Raw genomic sequence first — 17627 nt, 5'->3', positions numbered from 1 at the left:
GATTCGTCCTCCCGGGTGTCTCGTCCCGTGTGGGTGATAATCCCGTTACGGCATGATGTCATCTGGGAACGAGACAGTTTCAGACAGATTGTGTTTCTCACAGGAAGATAAATGCAGAACTGTCCTTCCCACATTTGTCAAGTACAAAGAGGATGAATCTATTTGGTCAGAGTTTGATGGTTTTCAATAAAATGCGGCAATGAGAAACTCCGATTTGGCCTGTGAAGACGCCGTTGATTGACTAGTTGGAGGTTTAACCAATATGAAAAGCATTGAGCTGTCTATGGATGAGAAACAAGCAATTGCGCCAATCAGGGCCAAGATTTCAGATCGTTCACAGCCAATACAACCATTTGGAATGTCCTGAAGAAGGAAACCACTGGTGTACTGGAAGACAACTGAAAGGTGGAAAGAAGGCCATTCTCGACCGCTTATCCGAGGTCGGGTCGCGGCCAGCCAAGACACAGCCTCCGCATGGTGTCCTGGGTCGTCCCTGAGGCCTCCTACCGGTGGGACATGCCCAGAAGACCTCACCAGTGAGGCGTTCAGGAGGCATCCAAATCAGATGCCCGAGCCACCTCATCTGGCTCCTCTCGACGTGGAGGAGAAGCGGCTTTCCTCGGAATCTCTCGCGGAAGTCCAAGCCTCTCTCACCTTATCTCTAAGGGAGAGCCCGGACACCCTGTGGAGGAAACTCGTTTCGGCCCACTAGTATCCGGGATCTCGTTTTGATTTCGATTTCCTTTGTTCAGTGCATGTGGGTGCGGAGCGCGAGGAATGTTTCATGAAAAAGGAAAAACATGTCTCGTTTGCGTCCCTGCAGAGTGCTGGAGTGCCAAGGTCTTCCCATCGTTAATGGCCAATGTGACCCTTATGCTGCTGTCTCGCTACTTGGTCCTTCCAGGTTAGATCCGCAGTGCACACAGTTGTCATTCAACACATCACATGTCCATGCCACCACGTCGTTACACATTTTTGGGGAATACGGCTGAATGCAGTTGAAGCTCATTTCTGGTTAACATGAACATACTCATTCATTCATCTTCCGTACCGCTTGATCCTCACTAGGGTCGCGGGGGGTGCAGGAGCCTATCCCAGCCCTCTCCGGGCAGTAGGCGGGGGACACCCTGAATAGGTTGCCAGCCAATCGCAGGGCACACATAGACGAACAACCATCCACACTCACACCTAGGGACAATTTAGAGTGTTCAATCAGCCTGCCATGCATATTTTTGGAATGTGGGAGGAAACCGGAGCACCCGGAGAAAACCCACGCAGGCCCGGGGAGAACATGCAAACTCCACACAGGGAGGCCGGAGCTGGAATCGAACCCGGTACCTATGCACTGTGAAGCCGACGTGCTAACCACTGGACTACCAGGCCGCCCCAACATGAACATACTTTTTCAATAATATTAACACATTTAATAACATATGTGACGGAGTAGGAGCAAGGCATAACAAAAATAGTGTACAAACAGTGGTTCTTTTACGTATTGAAAGGAAACAAATCCTGTTTTTTTTTTCTGAATCAACAAACTTGAGTTATCTCACAATATACATCAAGAATCCTGCCCAAAGATGTAAATGATCAAATGAACCTACCTGCCAGTCACTTTCTGTCGGTGCAAAAAGCAGGATTGAAGAGGATTTGGCGCTCAGTTAACTCCAGTTAAAAATTTGGCTGAGCTGAAATACTTCCTGTTTTCATTCTCCTTTCACAGTGTCAAACAAAGTAGTGTGCCGCCATCTAATTGGTTTGAACTGGCTTGAGAGTGGAATCACACCCAAAATAAACAAAGTAACAGCTGGACAAAAAAAATAAATCAATCTGCCAAATAAAACAACGTGCGATTCGGGAGGGCGGAGGGAGGTTGTTACTGTGCCGGATGACATTCAAAGCAGCAATCTAACACGTAAATGACAAAAATAAAGTCTGGAAACCGCATTGCCCTCACCGTAATGACTGCTTTCCGCTGTATTTCCGCTCCCTTCAGGTCAGAAGCAAAGAAGACCAAAGTGAAGAGGAAAACCAATAATCCGCAGTTTGATGAAGTTTTCTATTTTGAGGTAAAATACTCCGTTCCTTAGCCTGCGCCACAAAGGTCGACCTTAGCATGTCGTTGTTGTGTGTGTGTGTGTGTGTGTGTCTCTCAATAAGAAGAAAGAGTTCAGGAAGCTCTGCTCTACATTTTGAAGCCTGGCCGCACAGAGGTACGGATGCGGAGCAGTCGATCAATGCGGCCCCGATGACTTTTTAAGATTCTAATTTGCATCAACGCCTTACAAGTCCACCCTGGGGGGGGGGGGTGTTCTTGTCATTCCATCAATGGAAATCCTTTTTCGGGACCGAGTACAAGCCGTAATTTAGTGAGCCTCACTCAATTAAACGGATTGGGTTTGCTGTGATTTGATCTCAAGTGCATCTGATCCCCATCTCCCGCCGAAGAATCACTTTTATTGATCCATTCGAATGCATCACGTTGAAGTGGCTGACATCTGAGAGCGTGTTTATCAGCGGAGTGTCGACTTATATCTACATATATACGCATGTACGTTTGTGTGCGTACGTATGTACATCTGCATGCGCTTGGGTGCCTTTGAGCTTCTTTCCAAAACATCCATCCATCCTCTGAGCATTTCGAAACGGAAATGTTCTGGTTTGAACCGGGCGATTGTTTGCTATCATTGGTTAATCGCATTAGCGTTACTGCGCTATCTGTCCTATCTGCTGTCCCACACTGCGCAAACATCCTGTCCTGGGAGCCACGAGATAGTGCGAAGGCTCTATTATCATCTTTTTCGGAGAGTCTTGTTGTTTTCATCACGGCGCTTCCGAATCAGAACGTTTCAGTGACCTTAAAAGGCGTGTCTGCGTGTGACTGTCCAATGGATGAAATTCGATGACTTTTGATGAGTGAAGGTTCTCGAGGAAAAGGCCTCGATTGTTCTTTGGACGCATTAGAAAATGTGGTCAGATAGTTGTTGACCCCCGTCGTCCGTGTGCGGCTCCTCCCGCTTCCTTTTCGGCGACCGCAGACCGGTAGGACGAGATTGTGATTGACACACAAAATACAATTGTTCCCGCAAGATTGTGACCTACTTACAAGATGAGATTTGATGATGAGCCCCGCCCCCACCCTATTTGATGGTTCCTCTTCTTTTAGGTGACACGGCCCTTGAGCTACACAAAACGACAGTTTGATGTTGAAGAGGAAGATGTGGACAAACTAGCTTTGAGGTAAGAGCCTTGCAAAGTTCCAATCAGCTGAGTCTGTTGGAACCCCCCCCCCCCCAAAAAAAAACAGCGCACTCTGGTTTATGTCCAGGGTGGACCTGTGGAATGCCAGCAACTTGAAGTTTGGTGATGAGTTCTTGGGAGGAGTGCGGGTTCCACTTCGAGTTTTGGGTCAATTTGGAGTCCACGATGCATGGTAGGTGTGATGTGTCCCGCATCGGTTTGAATGACAGGACATCATCTCGTTGCTCTTTAGTGCCTTACTTTTGGAAAGAGAAGCATCACGGTTTTTTTGAAGGGGGGTGGGGGGGGGCGACTCTGTGACTGAACCATCAAATCTGACGTAGTCAAAGTTAAGCCACAGCAAAAAAAGCAATAGATTGGACTTTTAAAACAAATTTATTGTAATGCTATTAAAACAAATAATTTGATGCAGCAGCACCTCTCCATGGTACACGTTAACAGTACACTTTTTTTTCATTTTTTTTTTCATAGAGTACATTTCAGACCCCTGTGGTGAGGGGTAAAAAGACCAAAAATGTACCCTGAATTATTTTCGGGACTTTAATATGAAATGCAGTACATAGCATGTCAAATGCACTCACAATGAATTGACTTATGTGAACACTTTGAATATTAATATATAAGATAAGATAAGAAAACCTTTATTAGTCTCACAATGGAGAAATTCCCAATTCACAGCAGCAAAGTTATGAAAAGAAGAAGTAGAACAACAAAATATAGGAGCTGCTGGAAAGGCAGCCACTCTCGCGGCGCCATTTTGAAGTCCAAATAACACAACACACACAGACACTCAGTCGTGCAATCTTCACCACTTTTCTGCATACACTTTGTTGTCTGAAGCAGTTCTAGATGAAAGAGGAGAGGATCAAAGTGTCCTTTCACCAGTGGATCAGAGACGTCATGCTGAAAAATGTGCACACGTCTGCTACAAGCTAAGTTTTGAAAGCCAACAACAAAGCTGTAGCGTCCATTGACGAAAAGAAATCGGTAGTTGCACCCTGGCTCATATACTGTGCATACTGTATACAAATTAGTACATGCACACAGCACAACAGCTATATCTTCTCAATCCAATTAGAATCATATCTCTTGTTAACGTAAATCAGGGGTGTCCAAACTTTTTGCCAAGGGGGCCAGATTTTATGTGGTAAAATGTCGGGGCGCCGACCTTGGCTGACATTCTTTACATTGAACAACAATATTGTTCAGCAAATTTTAGTAAGCCAGTCTGTTTCACATTTCCATTTTTATTTTAATTTCAACAATCTTAAGAATTTCTTTTGGTTCATTTGAAACAGGAATTTGAAATATGACATATCAGTCAATATAAACACGGAGTGATGTCTTGTTAACTCGTGAGTGATGCCCCCTAGTGTCTAAATGCTATTACTCATTTAGTGAATGCTATTACTCATTTAGCCACTAGAGGGAAGCAGTACTCTATGAAACATCACTCACCAGTCTACGAGACCTCAGTCAATGCAACACGTGTTCCATTGCGCCCAACTTGCGGGCCAGACGGCACTGATTTTATGACAGGGGCCGAGGGCCGGATGAAATTAGACCGCGGGCCGGATTTGGCCCGCGGGCCGGACTTTGGACATGGCTGACGTAAATAGTCCAGGATTCAAAAATCCTAAACACTAAACTGCACTGCATCGTACCGAAATGTTTCTCTTACTGTCTATTGGTGAGCTTACTCAGCTTACTTGAAAGGGGCCAATATGGCATTTTCAATTCTGAAGCCTCCTGTTTAGCGAATCCGTTTATTTTTTGGGGGGAAAAAAAATGTAAATTTGGTGTCTGAATTCTCTTCTCAGGTACTATCTTCAGCCCAGGGAAAACGGAGGGAAGTCTGTCAAGGTGGAAGAACTCGGATCTCTGCGCCTGAACATCGTTTACACCGAGGACCACGTTTTCCCCTCGGAGCACTACACCCCGCTCAGAGATTTGCTGCTGCATTCGGCGAACGTGCAGGTGCGCCAGCGAGCGTGGATCTTCGCCGGCCGCGTAGCGCAGGCCACACGTTTACGTTTGTTTTTCGCAGCCCGTGTCGGCGTCCACTGCGAACATTCTGGGGGAGGTGTGCCGAGAGAAGCAAGAGGCCGCTATACCTCTCGTGCGTCTCTTCCTCCACTATGGCAAGATTGTGCCTTTCATCAGCGCCATCGCGCATGCCGAAGTTCACCGCACACAGTGAGCGCTCTAATAATGATGTTTGTTTTTTTGTGGGGGAAGGAGGGAGACGCAATCATCACCTGGAAGACGGACGCGTGTTTGTAAATGCGCCAATTGTCTGAAGAGCCGACACTCACCATAAGCCAGCTCAAGTGTTGCAAACTAGAAAGTCCATTGAAGTGAAGTGTAAAGCTGTTATTGGATCTTGTGCTTCACGAAATGTGAATAATTAATTGAATTATTCATTCATTCATTCATTCATCTTCCGTACCGCTTGATCCTCACTAGGGTCGCGGGGGGTGCTGGAGCCCATCCCAGCCGTCTCCGGGCAGTAGGCGGGGGACACCCTGAATCGGTTGCCAGCCAATCGCAGGGCACACAGAAACGAACAACCATCCACGCTCACACTCACACCTAGGGACAATTTAGAGGGTTCAATCAGCCTGTCACGCATGTTTTTGGAATGTGGGAGGAAACCGGAGCACCCGGAGAAAACCCACGCAGGCCCGGGGAGAACATGGTTAAATGACCCTTATTTACTTGCACATCCGAATGCAATGCGAGACAGATTCCTCAGCGACTCAAATCTGAGTAAAAATGTAAATTTGGATTGAAATTCATATTTCCTCTTCAAAATGGTTTCATCAATCAATATTTACATTTTATTAAAGCAATTCATTCATTCATTCATTCATTCATCTTCCTAACCGCTTGATCCTCACTAGGGTCGCGGGGGGTGCTGGAGCCTATCCCAGCTGTCTCCGGGCAGTAGGCGGGGGACACCCTGAATCGGTTGCCAGCCAATCGCAGGGCACACAGAAACGAACAACCATTCGCACTCACACTCACACCTAGAAACCGGAGCACCCGGAGAAAACCCACGCAGGCCCGGGGAGAACATGCAAACTCCACACAGGGAGGCCGGAGCTGGAATCGAACCCGGTACCTCTGCACTGTGAAGCTCACGTGCTAACCACTGGACTACCGGGCCGCCCTAAAGCAATTCACTTCACTTGATATTGATCTAACTTCACTTGATCTAATGAATTGGTCAAGCACTGGATGTTGAGCTAAATTCGATGCCGGGGTGTATTTTTGCTGTTTTGACTGTTTTTGCCTTCCACACGTAGGGATCCAAACACCATTTTTCGGGGGAACTCGCTCACGTCCAAATGCATCGACGAGACCATGAAACTGGCAGGGATGGACTATCTGCGAGTCACACTGAAACCAATCATAGATGAGGTTGGAGGTCACACGATCTTCTTGCATCTTAAGCAACTCAGGATAGAGTACACAAGTATCAAAGCGCTCTCGATTTCATCTCTTCACAGATCTGCACCGAACACAAGCCCTGTGAAATCGACCCAGTTAAGCTCAAGGAATCGGAAAACCTGGAGACAAACAGGGTAGGAAACACGACCGCGCGTGGCTGCGCAAGGTCGGCACGCGGCTGCTCTTACCCGACAAAAATCCGATTGACCTTCTTGCCGCAGGGAAACCTTCGCCGCTACGTTGACCGCATCTTTAACGTGATCACCACCTCTGGCGTTCGCTGTCCAACGGTGATGTGTGACATCTTCTTCTCGCTGAGGGAGTCTGCGGCCACACGTTTCCAAGGTAACTGACCCCGTGTGCGATTATCGCAGCAGATAAACAGGCACTGAATAGCGCGATGCGTTCAAGGCCACCTTTTGCAATTCACTCACAATTACAGGTTGCTTTATGTTGTCGCCATTTTTTTTATGAGGCTTGCCGCTACACTGTAGCTTGTGTTCTATACTCTGCTGCTCCCATGTGGCTGAGCTGCGGTACTGCAGTCACAAGAATCCAAATGAACTGCCTTTTTGAAAATACGGTTCTGACGCCACACGATTACAAATAGCGTCAAAATATTACACTACACTTTAAAAGAAAAAGGTTCACATTGTTATCATTGAGCTATTTGGACGAAAAACTTTCCAGCGAAGTGAAACCCTTCGGAACAGTGTCAGGGAGCGGAGCAGGGGCGGACGTCTCTCGAAACTCCCCGCTAGGCTAGTGTATCATCAATTTATCACCGACTTCTCCTTGCCACACATGCACAACATCCCCCAGGGGTCTTGTTTCTAACCTTCCGCTCAGCTTTACGCTCGCTAACATTTCCTCTGAAACACTGTAGCTTGTGTTCTATACTCTGCTGCTCCCGTGTGGCTGAGCTGTGGTACTGCAGCCACAAGAATCCAAATGAACTGCCTTTTTGAAAATACGATTCTGACGCCACACGATTACAAATAGCGTCATAATATTACACTACACTTTAAAAGAAAAATGTTCACATTGATATCATTGAGCTATTTGGACAAAAAACTTTCCAGCCAAGTGAAACCCTTCAGAACAGTGTCAGGGAGCGGAGCAGGGGCGGACGTCTCTCGAAACTCGCCGCTAGTGTATCATCAATTTATCACCGACTTCTCCTTGCCACACATGCACATTGCAAAAGCTGAAATTCTCGTTTCGTGTCAAGCCTCATTCGATTGTTACAATTTTATCTCATCTTGTGACTCGTAAATGTACAGTATGTCAATTGTCATGTCGCACAGACATGAGAATCCATTTTTTTTTCTTTCCTCTAGTGGACCAAGATGTCCGATACACAGCGGTGAGCAGTTTCATCTTCCTGCGTTTCTTCGCTCCGGCCATCCTCTCGCCCAACCTCTTTCAGTTACGGCCTCACCACCCGGTGAGTTGGATCGGACTGCCGGTTTACAATCTCGCACGCAAATTGCTTGCTCATTTGTTGTCTGCCATCTTTCTTATTTGGCTCGGCAGGATCCCGCCACCTCTCGAACGCTCACCCTCATCTCCAAGACCATCCAGACGTTGGGAAGTCTCGCCACGTCAAAATCCGTGAGTTTCTCCAACCGAAACGGGGCGATGATGTTTTTCCAACGCTTCAATCCTGACGTTCATTGTCCGATCGCTTTCTCTCCCCCGATGCCTCTTGGCGTCTTTCTTCAAGGCCAATTTCAAAGAGGCTTACATGGCAGCATTTTATGAGTACTTCAATGAGCAGAAGTATGCCGATGCTGTGAAGAATGTGAGTCGGATTTTTTTTTTTCCAATGTTAAATAATGTATATTTAATGTTGAGAAATTTCACAGGACTTTACATTGTCTCCTTGAATTTTTACCCCTTTTCCCAACCGTTGATTGACTGAGAAAATTATTTGGGGGAAAAAAAAAAAGCCCCGGTGTCCCAAGATTCTATTTAGCATTAACTGTAGAGCAGGGGTGTCCAAACTTTTTGCCAAGGGGGCCAGATTTTATGTGGTAAAATGTCAGGGGGCCGACCTTGGCTGACATTCTTTACATTGAACAACAATATTGTTCAACAAATTTTAGTAAGCCAGTCTGTTTCACATTTCCATTTTTATTTTTATTTCAACAATCTTAAGAATTTCTTTTGGTTCATTTGAAACAGGAATTTGAAATATGACATATCAGTCAATATAAACACGGAGTGATGTCTTGTTAACTCGTGAGTGATGCCCTCTAGTGTCTAAATGCTATTACTCATTTAGTGAATGCTATTACTCATTTAACCACTAGAGGGAAGCAGTACTCCATGAAACATCACTCACCAGTCTACGAGACCTCAGTCAATGCAACACGTGTTCCATTGCGCCCAACCTGCGGGCCAGACGGCACTGATTTTATGACAGGGGCCGAGGGCCGGATGAAATTCGACCGCGGGCCGGATTTGGCCCGCGGGCCGGACTTTGGACATGCCTGCTGTAGAGAAACCTTGGTGACACTTGTTCTCATTCCACAGTTTCTGGACCTCATATCGACTTCAGGGAAGTGGGATCAGAAGAGTATTGAAACACCAATCATGCTCAAAGAAGGGTATGCCGCCTTGACGTTTTTAACGTGATATTTCTCCGCGGAGACCATTTCACTGCTGTTTTAACGTCCATCGTTGACCTGTCGTTTCCCGGTCACAACTGTATCTGTGCCCGGGCTAAAACGAATATTTTTACCGATACGAACGCTGCTTTTTATAATGAGGCTTCGGGGGGCAAGTTAGTTTCCTCCCGCCTCACTCACCAACATCCCCGCCCTCTTGTCTTTACTGCTACCGGGAGTAGAAGTGTAAAAGTCACAATAAAGAGGGTTGATGGGAAGGGGTCAAAAGGCACCAAGGGCAGGTAAGAACTTCTCTTTGACCTCGTGACCCCTCGTGTGTGTGTGCACTCCAAAACCTCCCCAAGTGGTCCACCTCCTCTCCCGCCCCGTGACACGTTTAGAAACCGCCGCTCTTGTTTTTTATGTGGCTGCACGTAAATCAAGTGACAGATTTTTGACGTGCACGGGGACTGCAAAGGTGTCTCAAGTTAAGCCGAAAAGCCTTCTTATTTGACTCGCTTCGACATTGGTAGCCCCTCGCGTTCCTCATCACGCCAGATGTGGACAGCGGGAACTGCTTACTGTACGCACATTCCCGCCTTCTCATATATCTGCCCACATCCTGACCCCTTTGTACTCTTTGTCTCCACTGTCACCTTATCGCTGTACATGAGACACTCCGGCACTGCTCCAAACGGTTTGGCACCGAGTGGAAAATCTGCACGCTCGGGGCTCAGGAATGCGAAAAAAGTAGACAAGTCTCACTGTGGAATCCCGTTGCGTCATTTCCCCTAAATAGTCTGGCGCTTACATACGAGTCTCGCTTGTGCTCCGATACATGTTTTGTCAATTAGCGACGTCTGCGCTATCAAATTTTCCCACCGTTGGAACCCAGTTGCTAAGTTGTAAACATGGACTGGAAATACATTTGGGGTTCACAAACCGCCGCCACGCGGTGATGACTTGCACTTGCGAATAGCTTGTGGTTTTCGTATTCGGCGAATGTCATGCCAAAAGCGGCTCTGTTTGTCCAGGTCTCCTATCGATGTGATGAAACGTTTTCCCGAGTTGTGAGTTAGTTTTGCATTGACGTTCCATTTTATGGGGTCTGTATTTGAGCCAAATAGCACAAGCGCATCTTTTTACTTTTCCTCACTTTCTCGCAGTGCTCCCCTGTCATGTGGTGTTCCGCAGGGCTCAATTCTGGGGCCTCTGCTGTTCTCGCTGTATCTGCTCCCATTGGGTTCCATTTGGCGTTCGACTCAGCATGATTTTACTGCTTGGTGCTTTCTACCGCCTTTATTACCAATTCGTCTTACTGTTTATTGTGTATGTTAAATCGCTCCATGTACAGCACTTTGTATGCAGCGATGGCTGTTTGAAAGTGCTCGAGAAATACTCTTGACTTGACTTGACTCACTTGACAAAATGAGTTTACTTCACGTGTACCCCGTACTGTAATTTGTACAACAGCGAGTTGTACGGCACATATGGACGACATATTTAACACGTAGGAGTGTTCTCTCACTCCCCACCGTAAATACCTTGAGTTCGGGCTCATCTATAAATATTTTCAGCTGACTATCTCTCTCTCTCTGTCTTTTTTTTCCCCCCTTTCAGATTTATGATAAAGAGAGCGCAAGGAAGAAACCGATTCGGAATGAAAAACTTTAAAAAGAGATGGTTTCGTCTCACCAACCACGAGTTCACCTACCACAAGACCAAAGGTAGCGTCTTCCTTTTGCCTTTTTGTGCACATTAAATGGCAAGAGGCGGCCCGGTAGTCCAGTGGTTAGCACGTGGGCTTCACAGTGCAGAGGTACCGGGTTCGATTCCAGCTCCGGCCTCCCTGTGTGGAGTTTGCATGTTCTCCCCGGGCCTGCGTGGGTTTTCTCCGGGTGCTCCGGTTTCCTCCCACATTCCAAAAATATGCATGGCAGGCTGATTGAACACTCTAAATTGTCCTTAGGTGTGAGTGTGAGTGCGAATTGTTGTTCGTCTCTGTGTGCCCTGTGATTGGCTGGCAACCGATTCAGAGCAGGGTGTCCCCCCTACTGCCCGGAGACAGCTGGGATAGGCTCCAGCACCCCCCGCGACCCTAGTGAGGATCAAGCGGTTAGGAAGATGAATGAATGAATAAATGGCAAGAGGCTGGAATCAATCAACCAACACGGCACTTGAAGACTTCGACATTTTCTCAATTCCTATCATTTGTCGTGTGTTATTGGTGCAATAATTAAACCGACACACATTTTTCTGATATACTGACTGGTCAAACATACCGTAAACATGATCCATCCATCCATCCATCTTCTACCGCTTATCCGGGGCCGGGTCGCGGGGGCAAGAGCTTTAGCAGGGAAGCCCAGACTTCCCTCTCCCTAGCTACTTCTTCCAGCTCTCCCCGGGGGATCCCGAGACGTTCCCAGGCCAGCTGGGTGACATAGTCTCTCCAGCGTGTCCTGGGTCTTCCTCGGGGTCTCCTCCCGGTGGGACATGCCCGGAACACCTCACCGGGGAGGCGCTCAGGAGGCATCCGAATCAGATGCCCAAGCCACCTCATCTGGCTCCTCTCGATGTGGAGGAGAAGCGGCTCGACTCTGAGCCCCTCCCGGATGACAGAGCTTCTCAACTTATCTCTAAGGGAGAGCCCGGACACCCTGCGGAGAAAACTCATTTCGGCCGCTTGTAACCGGGATCTCGTTCTTTCGGTCACGACCCATAGCTCGTGACCATAGATGAGGGTTGGAACGTAGATCGACCGGTAAATTGAGAGCTTCGCCCTTTGGCTCAGCTCCTTCTTCACCACGACAGACCGATACAACGTCCGCATCGTAAACATGATGACAGATACAATTAAAAAAAAAAAAGTAAATGTGTATTTCTGTAATTGCTTTCTACTTAATGGTAATATTAAAAATGAAAAAAATATATATCTATATATTGCGTGAGGAGTAGTATGTATATGTGTTGTCAGCTGATGATAATTGTGAAAAATGTACATTATGTAAAAAAAAAAAAAAAAAAGTCTAGAAGCCTAGCACAGAATTCCCCAACTGAAAGAAGGCCACTCATGCATTACCCTCTCGCCTCCAGGAGAGGGCGCGCTGTGCAGCATTCCCATCGAGAACATCCTGGCCGTTGAAAGGCTGGAGGAGGAGTCCTTCAAGATGAAAAATGTCAGAGCCCAACAAAAAGCCCATTTGACAGATTTTGCGAAAACCTTCAAATGAATCACGGCTTCCCTGTGCGGTTCGGTGCAGATGTTCCAGGTGATCCAGTACGAGCGGGCCCTCTACATCCAAGCCAACAACTGCGTCGAGGCGCGAGATTGGATCGACATCCTGACCAAAGTCAGCCAATGCAACCACAAGCGTCTCAGCACCTATCATCCTTCGGCCTACCTCAACGGCCACTGGCTCTGCTGCAAGCTCTCGGCCGAAGCGGCGCCTGGCTGTACGCCCTGCACCGGGTGTGTGGATTTGTCCGGAAAAAAAAAAATCCTCTCTGGGTGGTCCTTATCGTTTTGCTTTTGCTTTCTCACGGTGCTGCCTGCATCTGTTTCTAGCGGGCTGCCAGCCAACATCCAGCTGGATGTGGACGGGGACAGAGAGACTGAGAGGATCTATTCCCTCTACAGCACATACATGACCAAACTGATCAAGATGGAAGGTCAGAAAAGGGGGCGAATGTGCGTTTGCGTTCAGCTGTTGTCTTTTCCTCACACGCTCTCGCTTCTTTTGGTTGGCTCTCCCTTTGGGCCCGCAGAGGCCTGCGGCAGCAAGTCGGTGTACGACGGCCCCGAGCAGGAGGAATACTCCAGCTTTGTCATCGACGACCCCCAGGAGACCTACAAAACCTTGAAGCAGATCGTTTCAGCTGTGCAGACTTTGGAGCAGCAGCATACCAAGTACAAACGAGACAAGTTCAAGAAGACCAAGATAGGCAGCCAGTACGTGGTCCTACTTGACAATTACATTATTTTTTTTTTTTTAAATTGTGGCATTTACAACATGATTCCCAACCAGTGCGCTGCGAGAAATCATCAGGTAGTCCGCTTACCCAATGTTAGCAAATTGGTCCAAAAATTCCTCATTTGCAGTTCAATGCAGCTGTATTCAAAACCTCCATTGCTGGATGCATGGAGCAAAAAGAATTCGTACAACAACAAACAATAAATGAATAACAAAGACTGTAAAAAAGCAGGAAAAAAAGAATCAAACTAAAAATCACGTCTCGTGCTGAGTCAAAAGCCGAAGAATAAAAATGAGTTTGAAGGCGAGTTTTAATGATGGGTAGCGAGGGGGGCTTTCCTAACATTCCAGCAACAGAAAAGGCTCGATAACCTTTGACCTTCCGCTTAGTTCTCGTACCTCGAATAGTTTCTAGTGCGCAGACCCGAGGCCAATAATAGGATCTTAAAAAGAACTCTAAAATGTACAGGGGGACAGCGAATGGGATGCCTCTTACGAGTACCAGTCAAAAGGTGATGAGCAGAATTTTGGACCTACTGGAGACGCTTCATGGAGGATCGCTTGACTCCAAAGTCAATTTGTGAAATTCAGACCAAACTGTCGCGAGTATGCGCGTTTGGCACCAAAACGGTTTGGAAACTATTTTACGGGTCGTCTGAAGCCGCTTTGCGGTGAAGCATGCCAGCCCTGAATGTGACACTCGCCGGCCACAATATTAGGAACACCCGCACAATCTAAATAGATCCAGTATCATGGCTCAGAAATGTTTCTTATGTCACTGATACGGCGTTGTGCCAATCACAATTGAGCACGAGTGTATTTGTAAAGGCGGCGGCCCGGTAGTCCAGTGGTTAGCACGTCGGCTTCACAGTGCAGAGGTACCGGGTTCGATCCCAACTCCGGCCTCCCTGTGTGGAGTTTGCATGTTCTCCCCGGGCCTGCGTGGGTTTTCTCTGGGTGCTCCGGTTTCCTCCCACATTCCAAAAACATGCGTGGCAGGCTGATTGGACGCTCTAAATTGTCCCTAGGTGTGAGTGTGAGTGCGAATGGTTGTCCGTTTCTGTGTGCCCTGCGATTGGCTGGCAACTGATTCAGGGTGTCCCCCGCCTACTGCCCGAAGACGGCTGGGATGGGCTCCAGCAACCCCCGCGACCCTAGTAAGTATCAAGCGGTACGGAAGATGAATGAATGAATGAATGTATTTGTAAAACCAGATTTTGCCTCTCTTGTAGCCAGTGGCGTGCTTTCATGGTCGGTGAGGCACTGACTCCTTTCGTGTCACATTTACAAATATATAAAGCACAAAGGGTCGCTTATTCAATTAATTGGCTAAATATTATATTTGCGACATACAGCAAGCGGGACGAGCCAGTTGCGCGTATCAACCCAGTTTGTGATGATTGCGCAATGCAATGCGCAGTCATAGGTGAGGCTCTGCCTCACCTGCCTCCCCTGACCGCACGTTCCTGCTTGTAGTGGAGCTCATCCGAACGCAAAATTGTACTCCTGATCAATCCCGTGCCCTGTAACAGCTAACCGTGACTTCTCCCCCAGAGAACATCCAATCGGGGACAAGAGTTTCCAGTGCTACATCCGTCAGCAGTCCGAGAGCTCCACTTACTCCATCTGAGCTCCGACCGGCAGACTCTCGAGAATCCTCCCGCGATGTTCCGAGTCAGCGCGTTGGACTCGACCGGAGTAACTCGCGCCGGATGTGTTGAATTCAGGGAATACACGAGTTGGACGTTTCCGAACGGGAAACGGGACGACTCAAGATGCAACCACTCCACCTATATGGAGAAACTGACCTCAGGTCATTTCGAACAGAAAGGGGGGGGATGTGATGACTCGTTCCGGTGATGTGACGACGGAACCAAACTTTTCACTGGACGGCATCGACAGTGAAAGACACGCACTTTAATCACCTCCGAAAAAATGCACCAACAAGACTCGCCGCACATTCGTTTTTCAAAAGCTATATTTCATGGCTTTCATTTGTACTTTGGTCGATGTCATATTTCCTTAAATATCACATCTCACAGACCAAAACTTCAGGAGGAGCAACAGTATTTCCTGTTTTTGTTTGTTTGTTTTTTTTTAAGGGACTGCCCCCCCCCCATCCCCCCTGTGAAGGTCGAAAATGGCTTTTCGGGACCATGCGCAGCCCGCTGAGCAAAATGATGAACTTCCCTGGCGCCGACTGCCGTCATTTATCATCAGCGCGCTAACAAATGCTAAGCTTTTATTTTCCGGAGTGTTTTGAAGTCATGCCCTGGCCGGTTGAGTGAGATCTGAAGTTGAACTGAATCCAAACAAAAAAAAAACAACCTGCGAGCCTATTTTGGTTCCTGTGCGAGCAGTTTCAGCGATTGCCTCAGACGTTGGCTTTGCATCACTTCGTCGTTGGAGGTCGTCGGCGCCGGGACGGGAGGTGGTGTCAGGCTACATACGAAACGCTTGGCGCGTTTCACAATCAATTTTATTGGCCGCCTGCCCAACTGGATGCAGAGATTCATAGGAATGGCATCCAATTTGTGGATTTTCTGTCTTGGTTTGAAGACAGAAGCAAACTCTCCCTCAGTTATGAAACGAGTGACATCACACAACATCTCCAGCAACCGAGATTTGTCTTTTGCTTTACTCTGGACGACCACATCTGACATTCGAGCCATCTCACGCCATTGTGAAATTGTTTTTTTTTTTTTTTTTGTGACGAGTTGTATTGCCTATCGGCTGCCTACTAACTTCATTTAAGATGTATACTTGTGTGTTGCCATGGAAACACGGACCCGTTAGCGTCCAACGTATTTGAAAGGCTGCCTGCTGCCAAGCTTGCACCTCATATTTCCCTCAAAGGTACCGGATTTTAATCTTGCACACACTTTTGTGTGTGTGTGCGTGTGTGTGTGTGTGTGTGTGTGTTGTCCTTGCAACCTTTCTTCACTGTGTCATTACTGTGTCATTATTCTTGCCAAACCACTGCATGTGTACTCACAGCAGACTCCAGTCACCTCTGTGCAATCAGGTGAAAAGAAAACATTCACATGCTTTCTTCGTATCTCCAAATGGTCGTCTCCCCCCCCCACCGTTGTGGTCAGTGCCAGTCTTCTTTTTTTTAAACATCTATAAAATCCTCAGTAAAAAAAGCGTGTGTGTATGCGTATGTCTATATATACTGTATATATATACAGTACTGTATATATATGTGTATATATCTGTATGTGTGTATATATCTATCTATATAGATGGATAGATACACAGTAGTTAGCTGGTTTTCTGAATTTGACAGTTGAATGACTGAAATGTTTCTTAAAATGTGTGTGTGTGTGTGTGTATGGGTGTGGGTGTGCGAACGTATAACTGACTTGCCAAGTTTTCGACCCAGTGTTAGTGGTGAGAAGGCAGCATGCCAATTGTGAATTATACTTTAAAAAAAAAACCCAAAAAACAATCACTGTCGCCTGTCATGATGCTAATCACATGCGGCAACCGTCTTATTTTGTTCCCGTTGCTCTTCATGGGGGCGGCCCAGTCGTCCAGTGGTTAGCACGTCGGCTTCACAGTGCAGAGGTACCGGGTTCGATTCCAGCTCCGGCCTCCCTGTGTGGAGTTTGCATGTTCTCCCCGGGCCTGCGTGGGTTTTCTCCGGGTACTCCGGTTTCCTCCCACGTTCCAAAAACATGCGTGGCAGGCTGATTGAACTCTCTGAAATTGTCCCTAGGTGTGAGTGTGAGCGAGGATGGTTGTTTGTTTCTGTGTGCCCTGCGATTAGCTGGCAACCGATTCAGGGTGTCCCCCGCCTACTGCCCGAAGACAGCTGGGATAGGCTCCAGCACCCCCCGCGACCCTCGTGATGATCAAGTGGCTCGGAAGATGAATGAATGAATGCTCTTCATGGATATGTCGTCCACAATTCTTTCTCATGGAACCAAATTAATTCTGGCCAAATGTGCAACTTGTGTCTACTAACTCCTCAGGTGTTGAATATAAACCACACAACCAAGCTCATTCAGTCATGTTCTTTTTTTTTTTTTTTTTTTTTTAACCGTTGCAAACATCAGCTGAGTTTCGGGGGAAAAGTCGTTCAAGTAACTGCAGCTTTGCCACTGAAGCCAACAAATGACTGATTTCCGCAACGGCGTTTTTATTTTTCTTAATCGACCTTGCAATAATATCGACTTTTTCCCATCCATGTGCAAATTAACAACACATAAAAAATCCCTATCTCGTTGTATTTTGTCCAAATATTTAAAGAAAGTAAAATATAGCCCATTGTATGTGTCCTGTATATAGAACAGTGGGATGAATGGTGAAATGTACTGTGCTT

The 17627-nt window shown here is 47.1% G+C and overlaps 1 protein-coding gene across 4 annotated transcripts in view; it reads left to right on the top strand.

The window, feature by feature from the left end:
• Positions 1-16790, top strand: part of rasa3 (RAS p21 protein activator 3) — a 221221-nt gene extending 204431 nt beyond the window's left edge. For 3 of the 4 annotated variants that reach the window (XM_052062464.1, XM_052062460.1, XM_052062463.1), the window contains 20 exons: positions 824-904; positions 1997-2069; positions 3167-3240; positions 3329-3433; positions 5082-5238; positions 5309-5457; positions 6570-6684; positions 6774-6848; positions 6936-7059; positions 8055-8161; positions 8251-8328; positions 8441-8518; positions 9253-9326; positions 9569-9628; positions 10947-11053; positions 12423-12505; positions 12590-12798; positions 12895-12998; positions 13095-13278; positions 14855-16790. In XM_052062464.1, coding sequence (XP_051918424.1) covers positions 6628-6684; positions 6774-6848; positions 6936-7059; positions 8055-8161; positions 8251-8328; positions 8441-8518; positions 9253-9326; positions 9569-9628; positions 10947-11053; positions 12423-12505; positions 12590-12798; positions 12895-12998; positions 13095-13278; positions 14855-14930 — 1416 coding nt within the window. In that variant the 5' untranslated portion in view covers positions 824-904; positions 1997-2069; positions 3167-3240; ... (2 more) ...; positions 5309-5457; positions 6570-6627 and the 3' untranslated portion in view covers positions 14931-16790. The remainder of the gene's footprint in view (positions 1-823; positions 905-1996; positions 2070-3166; positions 3241-3328; positions 3434-5081; positions 5239-5308; positions 5458-6569; positions 6685-6773; positions 6849-6935; positions 7060-8054; positions 8162-8250; positions 8329-8440; positions 8519-9252; positions 9327-9568; positions 9629-10946; positions 11054-12422; positions 12506-12589; positions 12799-12894; positions 12999-13094; positions 13279-14854) is intronic. The other variant, XM_052062461.1, reaches the window with a different exon arrangement.
• Positions 16791-17627: the final 837 nt, after the last annotated feature.

Source organism: Hippocampus zosterae, chromosome 4 (genome assembly GCF_025434085.1).
Source record: "Hippocampus zosterae strain Florida chromosome 4, ASM2543408v3, whole genome shotgun sequence".
NCBI lineage: Eukaryota > Metazoa > Chordata > Actinopteri > Syngnathiformes > Syngnathidae > Hippocampus > Hippocampus zosterae.
The sequence above is the reverse complement of the archived record's forward strand: the minus strand, read 5'-3'. Positions and strand labels throughout refer to the sequence as shown.